This window comes from Eucyclogobius newberryi, unplaced genomic scaffold (assembly GCF_026437365.1).
Source record: "Eucyclogobius newberryi isolate DKJ021-1_F unplaced genomic scaffold, fEucNew1.0.hap1 SCAF_21, whole genome shotgun sequence".
Lineage (NCBI taxonomy): Eukaryota > Metazoa > Chordata > Actinopteri > Gobiiformes > Gobiidae > Eucyclogobius > Eucyclogobius newberryi.
Window position 1 is genome coordinate 23,355,807 of NW_027315846.1, and position 21,678 is coordinate 23,377,484.

The 21,678-nt window shown below is 39.8% G+C and overlaps 1 protein-coding gene across 2 annotated transcripts; it reads left to right on the forward strand.

Moving 5' to 3' along the window:
- Nucleotides 1–789: 789 nt before the first annotated feature.
- keap1a (kelch-like ECH-associated protein 1a) lies at nt 790–14,089 on the forward strand. Of its 2 annotated transcripts, none has more exons than XM_072457720.1 (11): nt 790–1,639; nt 1,964–2,163; nt 2,268–2,424; nt 3,023–3,115; nt 3,215–3,361; nt 4,087–4,205; nt 5,247–5,376; nt 6,713–6,909; nt 10,019–10,224; nt 10,733–10,909; nt 12,117–14,089. In XM_072457720.1, the coding sequence occupies exons 1-11, from the start codon at nt 1,427–1,429 to the stop codon at nt 12,299–12,301; spliced, it is 1,824 nt and encodes a 607-aa protein (XP_072313821.1). In that variant the 5' UTR covers nt 790–1,426; the 3' UTR covers nt 12,302–14,089. The 2 variants fall into 2 exon arrangements, with proteins under 2 accessions (XP_072313821.1, XP_072313822.1); XM_072457721.1 differs by having other exon boundaries at nt 4,087–4,193.
- The last annotated feature ends 7,589 nt before the right edge of the window (nt 14,090–21,678 follow it).

The window sequence follows — 21,678 nt, forward strand, 5'->3', positions numbered from 1 at the left end:
ATAAAAATAAATATACCTAAAAATTGAACTTAAACACAGTACTTTTACTTTTGTACTTGTACTGTTCAGTCCAGGCCGCTGTTCCCTGGAAACTCAACTGGACAATGCAGTTTGTTGTCAGACCATCTGCACATTCACTTCAGGAAGTGGCCACAGGCGCCACCATTATGTGTGACCTTTTTACAGCTGTATGAGTTTGCATATAGCTGCAGATCTCAACAGCAAATAAGCTATATATATATACTGTACTTTTCAGGCTATACAGCCCTCCTGAATAAAAGCCGCTCCAACAAAATTTACAAAGGAAAAAATAAATTGCACTGTCAATAAGCCGCAGGTGGCCACAATGCCATGTTCATGCCATCCAGCGACACTTTGAACATTGATTATTTTGCACAAATTATACTACTGTATATCATATTTTAGCGGTAAGACCTTTATCTAATTCTCCATTGAAATAAATACATCTAAATGTGAATAATGTTTTATCAACTTTGCCATTCAGAAAGTTTGATTTCTGACACAAACTTAACAATGTGAATGAAAGAAAATGAAAGATTTCACGATTGTTTGGTCCTGATATCTCTAATCGTGAATAATCGTTAAATCGTGGTAATAATTGTAACATTAAAATTAGATACCATGACATCCCAGTAGTAAGAGAAGTAGTCTTTCCTTTTCTCTACTTGTGCGTCAGTGTTTATTATCCTTTCAATAAATACTATCACTCTATTGTCTGTTTTGGCTGAAAGAAAAACAACCACAATGAATGTTCTTTTTTGCAGACACTAAAGGATTCCAGACCCGGCCTTGAAGGACATGCAGCCACCTTGGATTGTAATTTAAACCGATTTTTGGACAAACCTTGGACTAGAAGCCTCCGCCTCTCGTCTATGTTGGGATTTACCATCCTGTGATGTGGTCCGCCATGTTGGAACTTGTTTGTACAGATGACAGACTTTTATTACCTGACTCTGTTTCAGTTTTCAAATGCCTGCTCTTTCTACCTGGCAGCTGGGGTTAAAGTAGAAATATTTGGGGTAAATACAAATAATTACTATAGAAAGAATTATTTGGTGGATTACTACTGAAAGTTCAACATTTGGTGGTAAAGTCTAGGAAACTTTGTTCTAATTGTAGTTTCAGGAAAAATGAATTATAAATAATATACTGTGGAAAAAGCACAATATTTCAGAAAAATGTGTCAACATAAAGCGTAGTCATATTGGGAAGAGTAGCCTATATTACCTGAGTAAAGTAAATGTTGCTCATTACCGCTGCTGTTTTAATTCAAATGCTTGACATGGCAGCTACAGGGTCTTTTGTGTTTTTGCCAAAGCCATGGCCACACTACTGCCATTGGACGTAGATGGATACGTGAGGCATCTTGGAGCTTCAGAAAGACTTTTGCAGAGTTTTACCCAGAATGCATTGCCCCATAAGGAGGAGACGTCCGACCCGTGAGTCCGACTTCTCTGCCATCGTTGTGCCGTCCATGCGCGGCTCTGGGTACATGGACTACACCGTGGAGAGCCATGCCTCCAAATGCATGAGTGCTATGGACCAGTTCAGAAGACAGGAGGCGCTGTGTGACCTGGTGCTGCACGTGGCCTACAAAGACACCGTCATCGATTTTAAGGTCAGTATGTTTATTAGAAACTAAAGTAAAGTCAGATCTGTTTTGCTCTAGTACAGATTTATTGTACAAGCAATGTCAAAATCAGATCGCTGTGTGCTATGAAGTGCGCTGCTAGCATAACGTGAATGTCCAGACTTTTTTCATTTGGATGGCCCATTAAATGTCATATTTTCATTGACTAAATGATTTCAAATATTATGATTTATACATATTTATGTCTATCGACTTGTGTTTGCACCATTCATCATCGTCATAACAAACGATCTTTTTCCTGCTTAAGCGCATTTTACTTTTAAATCATAATGAGAATTGTGTATTTTGAAGGTGCATAAGGTGGTCCTGGCGTCCTGCAGCTCGTACTTCCGAGCTATGTTTACTAGTAACTTCAGAGAGTGTACGGCGCCCGAGGTGACCCTTCGTGACGTCTGCCCCGAGGTGGTGGGAAGACTTATCGATTTTGCTTACACTGCTCGCATCACAGTGGGGGAAAGGTGTGTGCTGCACATGCTCCTGGCTGCTATGAGGTAAAGCTTTAACTTTTTGTCTCAAATTGTACATTCTCTTAACTTGATGATGTCGATAGGCATTGTCATGAATCTTTTCTCAGTAATGTGGCCGTCTTTGGCAGGTACCAAGTGGAGGATGTGGCCAAAGCCTGCTGTGACTTTCTCACCAAACACCTGGAGCCGTCCAATGTGATCGGCATCGCACGCTTCGCTGAGGAGATCGGCTGCACTGAGCTGTACCAGAGGAGCCAGGAGTACATCAACACGCACTTCAGCGAGGTCCTGCCTAGACCTTTGAATCAAACGTAACATAATAAGGTGGACTTCTGGTCATGGTGGCGCTTTGAGCAGACGCACCTCTCCACACCTCACCGCCGCTGCAAAACTCGACTGATATGAAAGCATAAGTTATTTGACTTGTTGGATTCAAATGTGATCTTACATGAGTGAAACAGTGTCTTACATGAGTGAAACAGTGTCTTACATGAGTGAAACAGTGTCTTACATGAGTGAAACAGTGTCTTACATGAGTGAAACAGTGTCTTACATGAGTGAAACAGTGTCTTACATGAGTGAAACAGTGTCTTACATGAGTGAAACAGTGTCTTACATGAGTGAAACAGTGTCTTACATGAGTGAAACAGTGTCTTACATGAGTGAAACAGTGTCTTACATGAGTGAAACAGTGTCTTACATGAGTGAAACAGTGTCTTACATGAGTGAAACAGTGTCTTACATGAGTGAAACAGTGTCTTACATGAGTGAAACAGTGTCTTACATGAGTGAAACAGTGTCTTACATGAGTGAAACAGTGTCTTACATGACTCCATTGCTGTAGTTTGGTCAGAATGTAAAAGTGTAAGCTGTCTGTGTCCAGGTGACTAAAGAGGAGGAGTTCTTCAGCCTGTCCCACTGTCAGCTGCTGGAGCTCATCAGCCATGAAAGCCTCAAGGTGCTCTGTGAGTCTGAGGTGGGGACAGAACACAGGAACATGTCTGTGCTTGTGGTGATGATCGATGAGACAGTAGAATGACTCTGACTCTTAAGTTTGTGTACGTGTGTGTGTCAGGTGTACAAAGCCTGCACAGACTGGGTGCGCAGTGACATGGAGCCCCGCTCTCAGTACCTCCACGCCCTCCTGAACGCCATGCACATCTACGCCCTGCCCCCCAAGTTCCTGAAGAACCAGCTGCAGTCCTGCCCCATCCTCAGCAAGGTAATAAAGCCATGTTTCAACCGGCCCGTGGCCCCCCAGACTGGTCTGCTTTAGAGCACTTTGCAACAGTTTTATTCATGGCAGAATGAATGCTTGGTTCTATGTTCTATGTTCTGTGTTCAGAGGCAGAGACATGAGCAGCTGACATCACCCAAACATAGCAAATGTTTTCTTGACAAATACGATCTAAATTGTACCTGAATTATACTTTTTGATTATGAGGCATTCAGCAATTTACAAACAGACCAGGAAACTAAACTTCTGGTTTATTTCACTTCTCTGCGCTTCTACATCACATTTTAACATATCTTTATGCAATGCAATGGGTTTGGAGAATGTTGGATGCATTATGCGCTGCGAGTGCCGTGTGTCAATAAACAGGAAACGGATGATGCTAACGTGCGCTAGCTTTGTTTTCCCAATCATGTGGGCTCAACATATAAGAAACTAGAGCTAGAAATATGGCTGTTTATCACAAGATCAAGTGAAATTATTTTCTGTATATATAGTGCATATTTCTGTATGTTCTGTATATTTCTATCTGTTTTACGACATCTTATTTCTCCTGAGTCTGTGATCTCTTATCACGTTTGCCCACTTTGGATTGCTTAAATGAATCATTTTGAACCGTCTTGATCTGCTCTAAAGTGAACTGGTCGAAATGTGGCTTAAGATAAAAGACAACTTTCATTCCAAAACTGATCAAAACTGTTTACATGTTTTAGGCCAACTCCTGTAAAGACTTCCTGTCCAAGATCTTTCAGGACATGACGCTGCGGAAGGCGCCTCCTGCTCCGCTGAGGGGCAGTCAGCTCATCTATGTGGCTGGAGGGTACAACGGCGGGTGAGGCCCAGGCCTACACCTTCTGTACATTTACTTACTCTCAAGCTAAAACTAAACCAAACTTCAAATGCTTCTCTCTAACTTTGCTCCTACTTTCATCACCTAAAATATTTATATTTAAAATAAATATTATAAATACATATTTATTTCACACATAACAGATCAGATAATTAAATCCTTATTATCCCCAGTCCCCATAGGTCAGAGGAACCACCCAGTCCCCCATAAGCACGTTCACACAGTAACAGTGGCTGAAAGTGGGTCTAACTGGCTTTAAGCTCTAACTTAAGCTCTGTAAACGTGTCGCAGAAAAGGCTCGAAAAAACTTAAATTAACAGTTAAAACACAATTTTTCAGTTATTCAGAATCTCAGTTAGTATTTACAAATTCAGAATTGTCTTTTTGTGGTAAATTTGCTTCTATTTTGCTCCAAAACAGTTTGTCTAAGTCAAAAAATGAATGAAGCATATCCAAATAAAGATGATGTTCTTTTAACAAAAATGTTCCTGGTTTCACTGGAAAGAACCTGATCTTGAGCAGGACCTTAAAAGTCTGATCCTAGTCCCTAGTTCCTACTCTGCAAATGCACATCAAATGGGGACTGGAACAACAACAAAAAGTACCAGGAACTGAAAAAGGTTTCTACAGTGGGAAAACACTTAATATACAAACTCAACATCCAAGGACCAAGTCTGTACATTTCCCATGAAGCAGTGCAACACTACTTAGTGATGTCAGGAATGTTCCGTAGTATGGCATTTCTCCTATATTTAATATAACTCCAGGGGTTGCTATGGCTCAATAAAACTGCATTGTTACTATAAGCCGGGTTACCTCTCCACAGATCTGACCTGTACCTTGGCCTGGATGCTTCACCTACTTATCTCCATGCAGATAGAGAGGTTTAACACTGTAGTTAAAGCAATAGCATCATGGACACAAGCAGGAGGGTCCTTTTCTCTCATCTTTAGTGATGCTTTAGTTGTTAATGCTTGATATAAATAGTGTTTAGTCTGTAACGCCCCATGTCCGTGTGGTCAGGTACAAGAGGCAGTCCTTGTCCACTCTGGAGGCCTATGACCCCAGGAGGAACATGTGGATCCAGCTGGCAGACATGGGAGAGCCATGCAGCGGCCTGGGAGCCTGCACCCTCTTCGGACTGCTCTACACTGTACGGCTCGTATTTGGATAAATATATCTTCTTTTGCTGTTCATCATGTTAGAATGTTCATTCATTTGTATATGACACAAACATAACTCACAGAGAGAAAACAAATACAAACACCTTGGGAAGAAAATTGATAGTTGTTTACTATTAAGATTAAATAAGGCTGCTCTCTTTGTTACAAAAAATATATTTTGAATTTGTTTTGATATCTGTATGGTCCAGATAACGGTTATGATTACTTTTTATTGTCGACTAGTCACAATAAGTGACTGATTAATTGCTGCAGCCTGTAGTTTATATTTATTAATTTCCGATAGATAGCGTTTTTTATCGCTACACAATCCTTTGCAGCAGCTGCCTTTGCCCTGCGCTCCTCTGCGCTGCTGTGTGTGCTGCTGGAGCGAGTGCCGAGGGCTGAGAAGTGCTGACGCGCATTGCACACTTTACAGACTTGAGCAGAGGTCTGAGCGAGGAAAGAGACATGTGGTTTTGGGAAACACGTGGAATAAAGAGAGGAGGTGTTTTGGACGTTAGAGCTGTGCTAAAAGTGGCGCTAATGTGGAGCTAACAACAAGAAAACAATCTTCTGTGATGATGCTCTGTGAGGAAAGCATCCAAACCAGTGTAAACCTGGACAGATCAGGAGCCACAGGTTAAAACAGGTCAGAGTGTAATAAAGTCTGCACATGACAGAGTAAAGCTGCTCTGACTGTGTCCACGCTAATGTGACCTTGAACACAAACACAATGCACCCATTTCATTCACTACATGGATAATTTGTCACTAAAATAAGCTTAAACTATAAATAGTGAACTCATATTGAGTTTGTGTAGCAACAGCAACATGTCTGTTATAGTGACGCTTCATATCAGAAATCATATCCCAAGTCCATGTTCCTGTTCCTCTTCCTGCTGCTGCATGAATATGGACTCAGTCATTCACTTGCTGCAGATGTCCACATAGAACTATTACTGGCTATATAAAGCTATTTATTTATTTTATTTTCTATTGTTTCAATGTTTAAGTTATGTTCAGCCCACGACCCAGCCTGAGCGCCGCAATTCGGCCCAAGATGAGTTTGACACCCGTGTCTTATGGTCAGAATCTAATTAAAGAGCTGTTAGGACGTTTTACCCATGACAGTAAACTCCACTCTGGGCTTTGAAAGCACTTATCTCATTTCGGAGAGTAATTGGGATGCTAAGAAGACATTAGGTGAGTGAAAAATACTGTTGCAAGAAGTTAAAGCTCATCTACAGCAAATTGAACTTCTCTCTAACCGTCGGACAATCCCAGAAAACATGGTTAAGTTCTTTCTCGTGTCCTTTGTGGTTTCCAGGTGGGTGGGAGGAACCTGTCCCTCCAGAATAACGCTGAGTCCAGTACATTGTGCTGCTACAACCCCATGACCAACCAGTGGAGCCCGCGGGAGCCCCTGAACACGCCCAGGAACAGAGTGGGCGTGGCAGAGGTGGATGGCTGCATCTACGCTGTGGGGGGCTCCCAGGGGTCCACACACCACAACACAGTGGAGAGGTGAGCGCCGCTTTACTCAGGTTTTCAAACTGTCGTCATGGCGAGGGAGGTCTTACTTTGTTATCAGTCCAGCTAAAGGAGGTTAGAGTTCCCTTGTGTTGGATCTCTGCATTGTATTTATATATTTGAGCTGATAAAAATACTATACCATGTTTACACAGTGAATGGGAATGAAAAGTCTGTTAAAGTGCGCAGCCCCGGACCCTCAGTGCATATATCTTTTTCTTAGTTTGGTAGGTTTGTCCCTGTATAAATATTTGTCCTAGTTTTACATCAGTCAAATGTCAGTTTGGGAAGAAAAGGTGAAAAATAATAGTAGAAAATTACAGGAAGTTGAACTGAGCAGAATCCCTCTGTGATGTCATCAAAAAGCGACATTCCATCCAAAATACAGAAACAATTCACTTGCAAAATATACATTTTAAATGGTTTAACAATCATTTTACAAAATAAAAGTGTTGTCAGGCAATTTATATGTAATTTGGCCCTTGTTTACAGAATGGTGGCTAGGTAACTGTATGTGATCTCCATCACATCTGCTGCTAATGTCCAACCAGGAAGTAAAATGTCACAAACAATGTAATATCTTAAACATAATCATGTTGAAATTTGTACTCTAACCTGATTTTGCCCCTAAAACAATTTCAGAACTGCATTAGATTAGATAAGATAAGCTAAGCCTTTATTAAGACAAAAAAGCTACATTTGTCAATAATTACATTACACATTAAACTTCCAGGAGCAGATGATTCTGATTATTCTTCAGACTCGAGCAGACAAACGTGGGATTTTCCACACAAGAATGTCAATCATGTCTGGAATGGGCCTCATACTTCCTCTGGACACTTAAAGAACATCCCCATCAGAAAAGATCCACTTTTGAGATCGAGTGGTGCCTTTAATATACAAATGTGCTTTCTTTATATTTACTGATATTTATTTATCAGTCTACATAAAGCCATACTTAAAGGTTGAATGGACGTTTTTTTTGCCCCAAATCTGAGTCTTATTTCCTCGTGGCGTTGACTGCCAATTAGTCCTGCCACGTATCAAATCATAAAACGCACCTACCGCTCACCTGCAGCCTGTGCGGCTCGTCCTCCGAGAGCAGCACGGTTTCGCGTGTCTAAGCGCATTGATCTATCATAATATAGTTCCCTCAGTGTACGGGACAAAATTAGGACGGAGAAAGACTATTCAAGCTGACTCATAAGAGACTGAAATCTAGGGGAGACAATGCGCTGTTTAGATGTGATGTGATCCGTTGCGCTAATAAACAAACAAACGCACGTGTGTGTTGTATCAGTCCACACGGGGGAGTGGCATGCGCACTTCCGCCTGCGTTCTCAAATCGCCGAAAAATCGTCCATTGCGCCTTTAAACCTCAGATACTTCAGATTGTAAACATACTGTTCCTTGCAATGTACAATAACATGCAATTATTTAGTTATACATTTAAAACATATATATTGTTTTGTTGTTTTTAATTTGCCTAAAGTTAAAAAGGTTACATATTGTGCTGGTGAAAAGATGCAGGTTTTCTGTAACATTTGACCAAAGTCCTAACCTCTATTCATGGTTTTCATGAATAAGTGAAAAATTAGGACTGTTATAGCGATTTAAAACTTAATACTATATCTTTTGAATGGGAAGTCCTCAAAATGTCACCTATAACAGGAAGCTATAACACATTATGAAAATAAATAAGAGCCCTCATTTGCATATCTGAACAATTGGGTTGTTATATATTTACTTACACCTACGTTTGCTAAGTTAGTAATGTTAAGTAAGATTCAGTACTTTTAATTTAAGTACATGTTTTGGTTACTCTACATATTGTCAACAAGGTCACTGTAGGTAATCATTTGAATATGAGTTTACGCCATCAATTACTATATATATATATATATATATATTTTTTTTTTACATTATAATTTGGTTTTGTAGCAGAATGTTTTTAAACTGTCAATGTCACACATCCAGTAATATTTTTTCCAATATTCTTTCCAGTTCTAACTAATACTAATAACGTATTATTATTTATGAAGTACATATAACTATCTGGATCACTACTTCACTTTTATTTTATGAATATTCTCTTACACAAATGCAAAACACACAAAAAACTGTTCTTACTGGCCCAATGCCATCACAGATATGTTCTTTTGCCACACTGGAATAAGTCATTGCACTTACTGTTGGATATTTCATCGTTGAGTCACAGAAGCAGCAGCTCAAATTGCATCATGGGAGTTGTCTTGGTGCAGACGGCTGTAGAACCCCAAACCCTGGACTCACTCCACCTCCACTTACTAAAGCACATCCCGGGATAATTGAAGAAAGAGCACAGAACATCCCCAAAATGTGAATACTTTAGTAAGAAATATTGCAAAAGTGATGTGCAATTTTTTCATGGTAAATAAGTAAAATGTAAAAAATATTAAGGGCATTTAGTTGTTATAAATCATCCATTTGTATTGGTTAGCTTGTATTGGTTAGCTTTTTTTTCATTTTGAGTCAACAGTATGTAACTTTCTGGAGGTGGCACATCACCTGCATGATTTCATTGATATAGAAAGTTTTTTTATTACAATCTGTTGAATATTATAGCCAAAAGTACATTTCCATGGCAACAAAAAAAAGTCAGGTTTGTGGAGATGCAGCCCGAACACAGCAATGTTTTTCTGTGCAGTAAAAACATCCAACATAAATAAAACATGCTTCTATTTTAGGCTATTTTTGGTTAAAAGGTTACATATGTGGGCTTTAAATAAGTTAAATATTTTAGTTTAAATGAACTGTCAAAAAGTATATTCAAATATTGCAACTATATCGTTATCACAATACAAAACAATGTTATCGAAGATCGAATATCGTGGAACATTCCAGACATAGCAACAGCATCTCTATGGAAACGAGCAATTCAGAAAGTTACATAGTGTACCTTTAAGTTATTTTATTACAGAAAGTGCAACCGTATATCAGATGATTGGTATTTTCTATATTTTAATATTTCATTTTTAGTGTGTTTTTTTATATACTTTGTCCCAAACACCGATCTTGCTTTTTGAGTTTGGTAAGAAACAAAGGCACGTGTGATGTTTTCCAGGTGGGACCCCGAGACCAACCGCTGGACCTACGTCAGCCCCATGTCGGTGGCCCGTCTGGGGGCAGGCGTGGCGGGCTGCGGGGGCGCTCTGTACGTGGTGGGGGGCTTCGACGGGCAGAACCGCTGGAACAGTGCCGAGAAGTACCAGCCGGACGCCAACGCCTGGACACAGCTGGCCCCCATGAGCTCGGTCCGCAGTGGTCTCGGTAAGTCCAGCTGCAGTTTGGGTTCAATGTGGAAGGTTTGAGGAAGTCCGGACGTGTGACGGTCAAAGAGGATGTCCAGACTTTGAGTAAATGATCCATTAGACATGCGATTAATTCATTAGTTGTTTAGAATGTACATGAATATAACATTTTACTCATTTAAACCCAGATGAAAAAACACTATTTGTACATGTTTTTTTAATATATATATTTAATTATTTTTTATTATAATTTTTTTTAATTAAATAATAATGATTTGATGACTAAATTAGTTGAGACAGCCGTGCTTTGGGTAAGTACAAATATAAGGCTAGAATTATCACCAGTTACAAGCACAAGTACAAGTTTAAAAGTCTACTCAAAACAGTACAATAACCCTACAGTTACAGTAACGTGTGTATTTGTATTGTGTTACTTTTCACCTCTGCCTTGAAGCTTTGACATATTGTAAAGAGACTGTTAGATATGACCAGAATCACATTTCAGAGCGTGTTTTTGCGCGTCGCAGGCGTGGTGTGCTCCGGCTCTTACCTGTACGCCATCGGAGGCTATGACGGAGACCGGCAGCTGGCCTCTGTGGAGCGCTACCACATCAGCAGGAACGTGTGGGAGCCCCGGGCCCCTATGCAGCACAGCCGCAGTGCCCACGGAGTCGCTGTGTACGCCGGACGCATCTATGTGTTTGGTCAGTTTAAAGAAGTTATTCACTTCTAATTCTGTTAATATGGAAACACTTTTAGAGTTTGTTTTATTCTGCATTTACGTTTCAGGACTTTATTCACTTGTTTTGAGTCGTTACTGTTCATATGGTGTAATGTGCTGCTCATTCACTGGCAGTTTTAATTTGGAAATTGTCTATAATTGTCCTTCAATTATAGACGACATCACTTCAAGATCCGAGTTTCTGAGCGTTTTATTCTCTGAAAAACAGAGAATGCACTGTTAGCATGCTAGCTGTTGTTAGCGTTGCAGTAATGACAAAGCTCACTCTGGATCTTTAAAGTTGTAGAATTCACGTTTTTTAAGGGGACATATTATGCTAAATCAACTTTAATGAGTTTCATCATCATTAGTTTACTCAAAGTTCAATTTAGATTGATCCATACATGTTTGAGTTAATCCTGTATTGTCCTGTAACTGAGGCTGGAGTGCTCAGAATATTCCTGTTTTCGACTTGCATTCGGACCAAACGGACGTTGGAACAAATGGGACAACTGGGATTGTATGCTCTCCCTCTGTCTCTATTTTATGTTCTGTGTTCTTTTTATGTTTAAAAAACTGACTGACATAAAAAAGGAAAATTCCTGTTTTCACCTGCCCCCTATCCCCACCCACATTCTTGTACTTAGTTGTGATTATTTGAAAAATGCACACTCCAAGTGATACATAAAGAGTTCTAAAATGTCACGTAGCTACTTTTTAAAAACAAAACCATGTAAATGACAATCCACTGCTTGTTTCAGTGAGGCGGGGCTTGTTTCAGTGAGGCGGGGCTTGTTTCAGTGAGGCGGGGCTTGTTTCAGTGAGGCGGGGCTTGTTTCAGTGAGGCGGGGCTTGTTTCAGTGAGGCGGGGCTTTTTTCAGTGAGGCGGGGCTTAGCAGTTCTGCAGTTTTGAACAGGAAGTCGATGGACACGTTTGTATTACTGAGCCGTTTTGGATCAATATTGCAGTTTACAATGAACAAAATGTAAAATGATGATTTACATATGTTAGAGTTTAAGATTTAGTACTTGAAAAAAAGCATTATGCGTCTCCTTTACAGTAAAAATCCAGTACAGCGCCTTTAATCTTCACTTTTTCACATTTCTGTTTTGTTGTATATTTTTGATTCTGATCTTTTATGGTGCTTTGTTACATTCACGGAGAAAACAAAAAGTCCTTTGCGTTGCAGGCGGCTTCAACCAGCACGGCTTCCTGTCCAGTGTGGAGTGCTACTGCCCCGAGCGCAACGAGTGGCTCACGGTCACACAGATGCCCATGGGCCGCAGCGGGATGGGCGTGACCGTCACCATGGAGCCCTGCCCCGGGAGCCTGCCCGAGCTGGAGGAGGAGGAAGAGGGCGGGGCAGCCAGGTAGCACGCAGTCACCACCACCACCAGACCAACGGGGGGCGACCAAGAGCACAACATGGCAGGTGCAATCAGAGGACAAGAGACAATGATGATGTCAGCGTCTCAGGATTACATGGATACAACAGACACAACAGGCTCTTTTAATCATACACCAAACTTTACAAGCTTAATTAATCATTATCATTTCATTAATCTTGCCTAACAAGATTTTGACGGATCGTACAGAAGGATTTGTGGATGTCTAATTCCAAGATGGATTTATTCTGGTTTTAACTCAAAAACGTAGGTAAATTTTATGAATTTTAATTGTTAGATCTAGTTTGTAGGTTCCAGTTGAGGAGTGCATTCAATAAGTTTTCTTTTTACCTCCTTTTCGAGCTCAAATAAGAAACACACAATATCCAAAATCCATTTTCTTTCTTGTCAACAAAATTAGACACATTTTAACATGGTCCCAAATATGTGCCATTTTGTCCATTTTGACACGTGCCTTATTTACATTATGTCTGAAAACTGTTGCATACAGAATGTTCACCTGCAGCGTCTCGCCTTAGTCAGATTTGTACTTCTTGTTCTCATTTTGACTCATCTTCCAGTGCTGCAGACGGCTCACTCTTGGTTTGAGGAATAGAACTGCACTGTCTTTCTTTGTGGCGGGAGTGTTGCCTGTGCCACTGTGCAAACAAATGCCTTTTTGAGGATTATGCCCACAAACTTGCCATCATTATCTTACAGAATCAGGGTCTTATGTTTTTCAACAGAAATGTATCTATATGTTTTTTTTGTTGATTCCGATTGGATAAGAAGCTGATGGTGGATAAGCGCTGCAATATTTAACACCGATATCTACAGCACATATTCAAAGTTCTGTTCTGGGTTTTTACTCTCTTAAAACATGAGAAACAGCTCATTTAAACACATATTTTGCTCACTAACCTAATGCATTCTGAGTTTATAAGGCCTTTCACACGTTTGAGAGAGCATAGTTTAGCATCTCAGTAAAGCTAACAAACATTAGCATGCTAACTTTGGCTTCTCAAAAGTCTTGACTTGTTAAATGTCAACTCTTTCAGTGTAATACATATTTATTTGATGCATAAACATATAAATATACAAATAATACAAGTGCAATGCTTTTTTTTTTTAAGAATCGCCCAAATCTTCTCCAATGTCAGAGGCCTTTTTTTTTTTTAGCAATAATTCTTTACGCTGCAAGTTGTGTTTTCTGGCAACAATAACTGTCTTAATTCTGAGATGAGGGATGTCTTTTTGATCAAAAATGACTTGAAAATACTAGATTTGGCTTCGGCGTTCTATTTTATGTCAAATAAAGACTTAATACTCGGAAAATGTTGAAATGTAACTTGTCAAGAGCCATTTACATTCTCCTTTTGTTCATGTAGAATGAAACTGCTCTTTATGTTATTACACTACATGAACATGAACTTAGACCGTTTGTATGTTTTTCTGTTGTTTTAATGGACCTGATCTGGACACGCCGTGGACGACACGCACAAACTGACCAACGCAAACTGCCAAGACTTTGAACCACAGTGTTGAAACAAGCCAAAAACTATGCTATTTTTGTAACGTTCTTATAATTTAAGTTGCCAAGAGAAAAGAGGATTAAAGTGAGTGTGATTTTGTTCTAATCTTCTCCGTATCGCGCGTCTACCTCTGCTCGGATCAGACATGAGCACTCTTGTGATTTCTAAAGGTCCATCGTCAGCATTTTCACTTAGTTTTGTAATAAATGTGTGGTCATTCGTACAAATAAACACGCTTAAAATCACGTAGAGTCATAGTTTCATATCTTGGAATGAAATGATCGTTAACACTGTTTGGGGAAGTCTTAAAACACATGACTATTTGGATGGTTGTGTCAGGACAAGACACTTCCATGATCCTACCACAAGATGGAGCCATAAGTCTATTAACAAATGTTGATTTATATTGTTCATGTTGTAGCCATGACTGTGCTGACACTTTTGAAATGAATAAAAGTAAAAAATAAACATATTTATTTAAAAATGTGTAATATATTGTACAATTTAACAGAACCTACAGCGTCAAAGTGTTTGTTCCTTGACAAAAGCTTTATGTTGATAATATAAAACATGTTCAAATAGTTTTCATTTTTGTGTCTATTTTGTGCTTTTTTCCTACTTATCCTAAAACATTTATCGTGATAGAAAACAAAAGATTGAAGCTGGACAAAAAGCGACGGGACACAAATCTCATCTGGAGTTGTGGGTTCACATTTAGCGCCGTCTGACTCCATTTTATTACAATATTCCAAATGTCCTATTGCCCTGAAAAACAGATGTCAGTTTACAGCTTATCCAAGAGTTGTAACGCTAACATTACATTTCAATTCCACAACGATTGACAAAAGTGCAACCTACAACAAAAAGAGTACTGCATCTCTGTTCACCAGGAGAAGTGTCTTGCACGTGGACACGACGTACAGAGGCAGCAGGATTTGTACCGGTCACCTTCTGGTTCGTGGGAGTGTGTATAAGCCAGCCGTACCCACAGTCTGCAGCTTCGGGGGCCCCCATTAACAATTCACGCTCTTATTTTGAAGAATATATCATGTTTTTCCTTTCAAATGGAAACTCAAACATATCAGTGATTTAATTTGAAAAGAGCAGGGGACCCACTTTGAGAATCCCTGGCTTAAGTAGTGTTTTAGTACGGGAGGCAGATGAACACACCATTGGCATATGGTACTATCTTTTTAGACGTATTTTAGTATTTAAGTGTATTTAATCATAGTAAAACGGTACAAGCAGGATTTACACACTAAAAACTAAACTGATCGGAGCAGGGATTGAACCATCGACCCTTGGGTTTGTGGGCCACTGCTGTCCTAAACTACAATCATTTCATAATTTTAATATAAATAAATTACGGCTGTGCTTATGACTCATGTTTTTTCAAATTATGACTTTTACATCAGTCAAGTGGCAGTTTGTGAAGAAAAACATATATTTTAAAATGACAGGAAGTAGAGCAGAATCCTCATAACTATTATATGGATTTTGGCCCTTGATTAGTACATGAAGGTTGCTAGGTAACAGTTGTGGAATTACCTTTACCTCAGTTGCATAAGCTGTTCATGTCCAACCAGGAAGTAGCATTATAAACTTCACCACAATGTAAAATCTAATCTTGATTCAATTCTTAAATATTATCATGTCAGCTGCATTTTAGTGACATTTTCTCGGGCTGCAACTAACGACTAGTCAGCGATTATTTGTATGATTAATCGGCTGGTCACATTGTTATTTGTATTATACATTGATGCTTTTTGGATATATTGTCAACCAAAGAAAGTTTGAAGGCTTCTATATTTAAGACACAGTTTTATTATTGATAAAAATCTGAAATGTTTGTGAATTTTATAATGTTTTTGTATTTCAGTATTTTCAGTCTGCACAATCCAAATAATAATATTCAAAATTAGAACTATGATTATTACTTTTTTTACAAATTTTATTTTTTTCCTAATTTTTTATAAACAAAGCGACCCGAGAGTATAATTTAAAAAAAAAACACACAATCAGACATCAACTAAACACAAATACAAACAAAATTACGGCATAATAAAAAATAAAAAAGGTCCCATTTAGTACAAAGTCTAATGAATTTGTCCATTTCTAAGTTAAGTCTGAATGTCATTTTTTCCATTTGTCTGATTTCTGTTACGATTTTTCTTGCCGCCAGAAGTATATTCCAAATGTATCCATGTATTGTGTATCCATGTATTGTGTATCCATGTATTGTGTATCCATGTATTGTGTATCCATGTATTGTGTATCCATGTATTGTGTATCCATGTATTGTGTATCCATGTATTGTGTATCCATGTATTGTGTATCCATGTATTGTGTATCCATGGCAGGAGTTTTGAAGCCCAAGTACATCATTCATTCCATGTCAAAAACAGTCTGTGGTGCATTATTCACTTCAGTCCAATATCCCTTACTATGATTATTTGTGTTTACTCGTCACGTTTAGTTGATTAATCGTGACTATTTACCTAATATAGTTCATTTTCAAATCTCAGTTTTGTACGTTTTTTCTTTTCGATTCCATCTTCTCCACATATAAATAACAAAACACTGACGGGGATTCGCTCATTAAGAGATTAAATCATACTTTCATGACACTAAAATGATTGAATTTTTTGAAAACTGCGTTAGACAAAGAGTAAATCACTGGTAAACCTTTGATATGTTTTTGTTCTTCCTATTGTGATGCTAAACACCGCTCCAGTAGCTTTAACACACTGAACCTACAGAAGAGTACGCAGTCACCGGCGTTAGTCATCCATGTACGTCACCTCTCTCCCCCTCAGCCGCCGTCTCTCCAAGCGGCCTATTATTCAAATGAATCCCGCTCTAATCGCACTGATACCTGTGACAAAGGCGTACACCAATGAACCTTTAGATATCTATTTGTTTCCCAACTTCTGTGGAATAATAGGTGGGCAGGTGAACGCTTTTGTCTCCTTATATGTGCCGCTCTCGGATTTCACGTGCCATATTCAGACTATGATAATGACTTTATTGACCCAGCGATCTGTTGTGGATGGGATTATGAGAGATGGCGTGTTAGCAGTGAGGACATACGGGACATACGCCGCGGGACTACTTAACGTGTCAGCTTAGACCACACATTTCGCCAAAACGTAGAGGAATATAATAACATTTGGGTCTGTTTTTCTTCCAGTTTGACCATGCTCTTTAACAGCGTTTAACTGAGCTAACAGTGAGATTTGACGCTGTTAGCTTTCCCAAATGCTTACGCTACACAGTGTTTTTGCTTCAGCTAGCTTAAGTTTTTTCTGTAATTAAACACTAGTGTCGGGTTTTTCTTGCACAAATCTGTTGCTCTAATGATATGGACGAGTTACTGAGTTATTTTCAAGTTTTGTGCCTTTTTCAACTCGGAACAACGTTTTTCCTGGTTCCCAAAGACCACATGAATGTAACAGTAATTCCACAACTGTTACCTAGCGACCGTACTGGGGGAAAAATCCATATAAATGACACAATATTTACGATTTGACCAATAATAATATCCAGTAACAGACTCATTTGATGAAGTTATTGCTTAAACTGTCAGAAAAATGTGTCAGTTGCGTGTAAATTGTCCCTGCATTTACGATGGAGTGTCGCTTATTGATGACATCACAGAGGGATTCTGTTTTCAGCTCTACTTCCTGTAATTTTCCACTCTTATTTTTTGTCTTTTCTTCACAAACTGACACTGACTGATGTAAAACTGTGTTAAATATTTACCGCAGGTTCAAGCCTACCAAACAAAGCACTGTCGGAGTAATCCCTCATTCGTCGAGGCGTGTTCCATAGTAGAAAAAGCTTCAGTTGTAGTCATCTGGACTCAGTTAGAAAAAATAGACGTTTCGACTCTCATCCAAGAGTCATTGTCAATAAAAGAATTTAGATCGAGAACTCCGATATTAATACTGTTCTGTGGTAAGACCCGCCCATTGGGAGGAGCCTTCCTGAAGTAGCAAGAGTTGTTTGTTTCAACAGAAACTCCCCCCTTGTATCTACCGAGCTAGCCTATTCAGAATCTTAATGGGCTATTAGAATCCTCTTTGTCTTTGTGAGACACTGGCTCAACCACCCTGAGTACCTGATTAGCATCTAAATGTCCTGGTCCTGGTCCTCTAACTCTCCAGGGGTTCAGTATACCATTATAGATACCAGGAAGATTGAATCTTAGCCCTCCATTTCTGTTTAAAGAAGGTCTTTCTTTTTTAACAAAAATAGCTTCCTTAACTTCTTTCAAACCATCTTTTCTCCCTGCTTAAAACCTTCACCTCACCGTCTTCAAACGAGTGATTAGAGGCTTCAAGATGGAGATGCACGGCGCTCTGTGGACCTGAACTAGTATTTCTTCTGTGCTGATAAAGCCTCTTGTGTAGAGGCTGTTTCGTCTCACCTATGTAACGTTCTTTACAGCTTTCTTCACTGCATTGCATCGAATAAACTACATTGCTCTGTTTTTGAGTCGGCAACTTGTCCTTAGGGTGAACCAGTTTTTGTCTTAAAGTGTTTCCTGGTTTAAAATAAACAGGGACTTCGTGTTGTCTAAAAATTCTCTGCAGTTTTTCCGACAGGCCAGACACATAAGGGATAGAAACACCCTTCCTTCTCTGTTCAGTTTCCCTTTTGTCCTGCTTCTTGGTTCTCTTCACTCTGTTGAGAGCCCAAGCGGGGTAACCACAGGCTGAGAGGGCATTTCGGACATGTTTTTCCTCTTTCTTCTTGCCCTCTGAGCTGGTGGGCACACCTTGAGCTCTGTGTTGTAAGGTTCTGATCACCCCCAGCTTGTGCTGTAGTGGGTGGTTGGAACCAAAGAGCAGATACTGGTCCGTGTGTGTAGGTTTCCTATATACTTCTATTTGGAGTTTCCCGTCCTCTCCTCTGATCGTGGAACAATCAAGAAAGGCCAAGCGATTCTCCTTAGCGTCTTCTCTTGTAAACCTGATATGTGGGTCCACAGCATTGATGTGATCAGAGAAGGTTTCCATCTCTTGTTTCTTGATTCTTACACAAGTATCATCGACATAGCGAAGCCACAGTTTTGGGGCTATGCCTGAGAATGAGGACAGTGCCTTCTTCTCAAAGTGCTCCATGTACAGGTTGGCCACTATGGGAGAGACGGGCGAGCCCATGGCACAGCCATGAATCTGTCTGTAAAATTGTCCCCGGAATTGAAAGTAAGTGGTGTTCAGACAGATGTCCAACAGTTTACATGTGTTCAGGTGTCAGTTTGGTCCTTTCCTGTAGGATGGTGTCTTCCTGCAGTCTGATCCTCACTGCTGCTACTGCATCAGAGGTCGGGATGCAGGTGGTCATGGTTTCATATGATGTTGTGTCCCTGTTCACCTGCATCCCGACCTCTGATAAGCTAAGATTCAATCTTCCTGGTATCTATAATGGTATACTGAACCCCTGGAAAGGTAGAGGACCAGGACAAGGACATTTAGATGCTAATCAGGTACTCAGGGTGGTTGAGCCAGTGTCTCACAAAGACAAAGATGATTCTAATAGCCCATTAAAATTCTGAATAGGCTAGCTCGGTAGATACAAGGGGGGAGTTTCTGTTGAAACAAACAACTCTTTCTACTTCAGGAAGGCTCCGCCCAATGGGCGGGTCTTACCACAGAACAGTATTAATATCGGAGTTCTCGATCTAAATTCTTTTATTGACAATGACTCTTGGATGAGAGTCGAAACGTCTATTTTTTCTAACTGAGTCCAGATGACTACAACTGAAGCTTTTTCTACTATCAAACAAAGCACTATTTAGAAAAACCTGAGAACCTGCCACATGCACTTTAAAGCACCACTGCGTAACATTCAGCCATCACTGCCATTACTGCAGGTCAATGGGATTGATTTGGCTGGGTAAACGTTGGTGCTTTGACCCAGGCCAGTTCAGATGTTGATGAGGGGAAGTGAGAGAGTGGTTAAAGGAAAATGTCTCCCTTGTGAGCACTGGTGGTGGTGGAGAAGAGGAGGAGATGGAGAGGGCAGGAGGCTGATGGCTCTGCTGCTGCGGTGGAAGTAACAGACCACAAACTTCTCCGGTCACCATAAAACTGTCATATTTGCTTTGTCTTGCCCAAGGACACAACAACTACAACCAATCAGAGCAGATTTTGAACTGCCAATCGTCTGGTTAGAGGGAGATTTCTTTACTTGGCTTGTGTTTGGCTAGAGTTATTTGTATTTTTATCAAGACTTATAAATCAGAACTTGCCCTTCCCCTAAGTTTTATGACGGTGTATTTGGGCTTCAAAACTCCTGCCATGGCCACAGGAAATGGATACATTTAGAAAGTACTTGTGGCAGCAGGAAAAAAGACACAACATCAACAACAATCAAAGACTGAACTGATATCGTACCAGACAAAAAGACATTTGGACTTAATTGACTTTGGACTTTCAATTAAGATTTTGGACCAAAATGTTACAGAATCAATGCTTTTCATACAAAACTTTATTTTTTTTATTTTCACAACTGTTTTAATGATTGAATGATTATGTTGCTCTTGTGCTGCTTCTTGGCCTGATCGAGAGAAAAATGAAAAAATATTAAATACATTAAAAAAAAAAAACTAAAACAAACAAATACAATTAAACAAAACAGAATTCCAAATGCCAACCTTCCAGTTACGGGGCGACTGCTCAACCACATTTAGCCACCTTCAATTCAGCTTCATTCAAACATTTCCCTGATTTTTAGCATGTTTAAAGAGCAAATTGTAATAAATTGAATTGAAATAAAAAAAAAGACTAGAACACCATGTTGTGACTCATGTATGACGCAGGCACAGACAGATGCGGCCTCTGCTGTGATGCCGCTGCACAAACGCACACAAACACACACATACACACACAAACGCACACAAACACACACATACACACACAAACGCACACAAAAACACACACACACACACAAACACACACAAACACACATACACATATAAAAACGCACACAAACGCACACAAAAACACACACATACACACACACACAAACGCAAAAAAAGGCACACACACAAACGCATACACACATAAAATACACACACACAAACACACTCAAAAAAACACACGCTCAAACACACACAAACACACAAAAACACACTCAAGCGCACACAAACACACTCAAATGCACACAAACACACACTCAAACACACACATACACACAGAAACACACAAAAACACACACAACTGCACACAAAAACGCACACACACAAAAAGGCACACACACAAACGCACACACACATAAAACACACACAAACACGCACACAAACACACTAAAAAAAACACACACTCAAGCGCACTCAAACGCACACAAACACACACATACACACACAAAAACACTCAAAAAAACACACACTCAAGCGCACACAAACACACTCAAACGCACACAAACACACGCTCAAACACACAAACACACACATACACACACAAACACACATACACACATAAACACACATATACACACACACAAAAACACACACAAATGCACACATACACACACAAAAACACACGCTCAAACGCACACAAAAACACACACTCAAGCACACACAAACGCACACAAACACACACTCAGTCGCACACAAAAGGACACACTCAGTCGCACACAAACACACACTCAGTCACACACAAACACACACTCAGTCGCACACAAACACACACTCAGTCGCACACAAACACACACTCAGTCGCACACAAACACACACTCAGTCGCACACAAACAAACACTCAGTCACACACAAACACACACTCAGTCGCACACACAAACACACACTCAGTCGCACACAAAAGGACACACT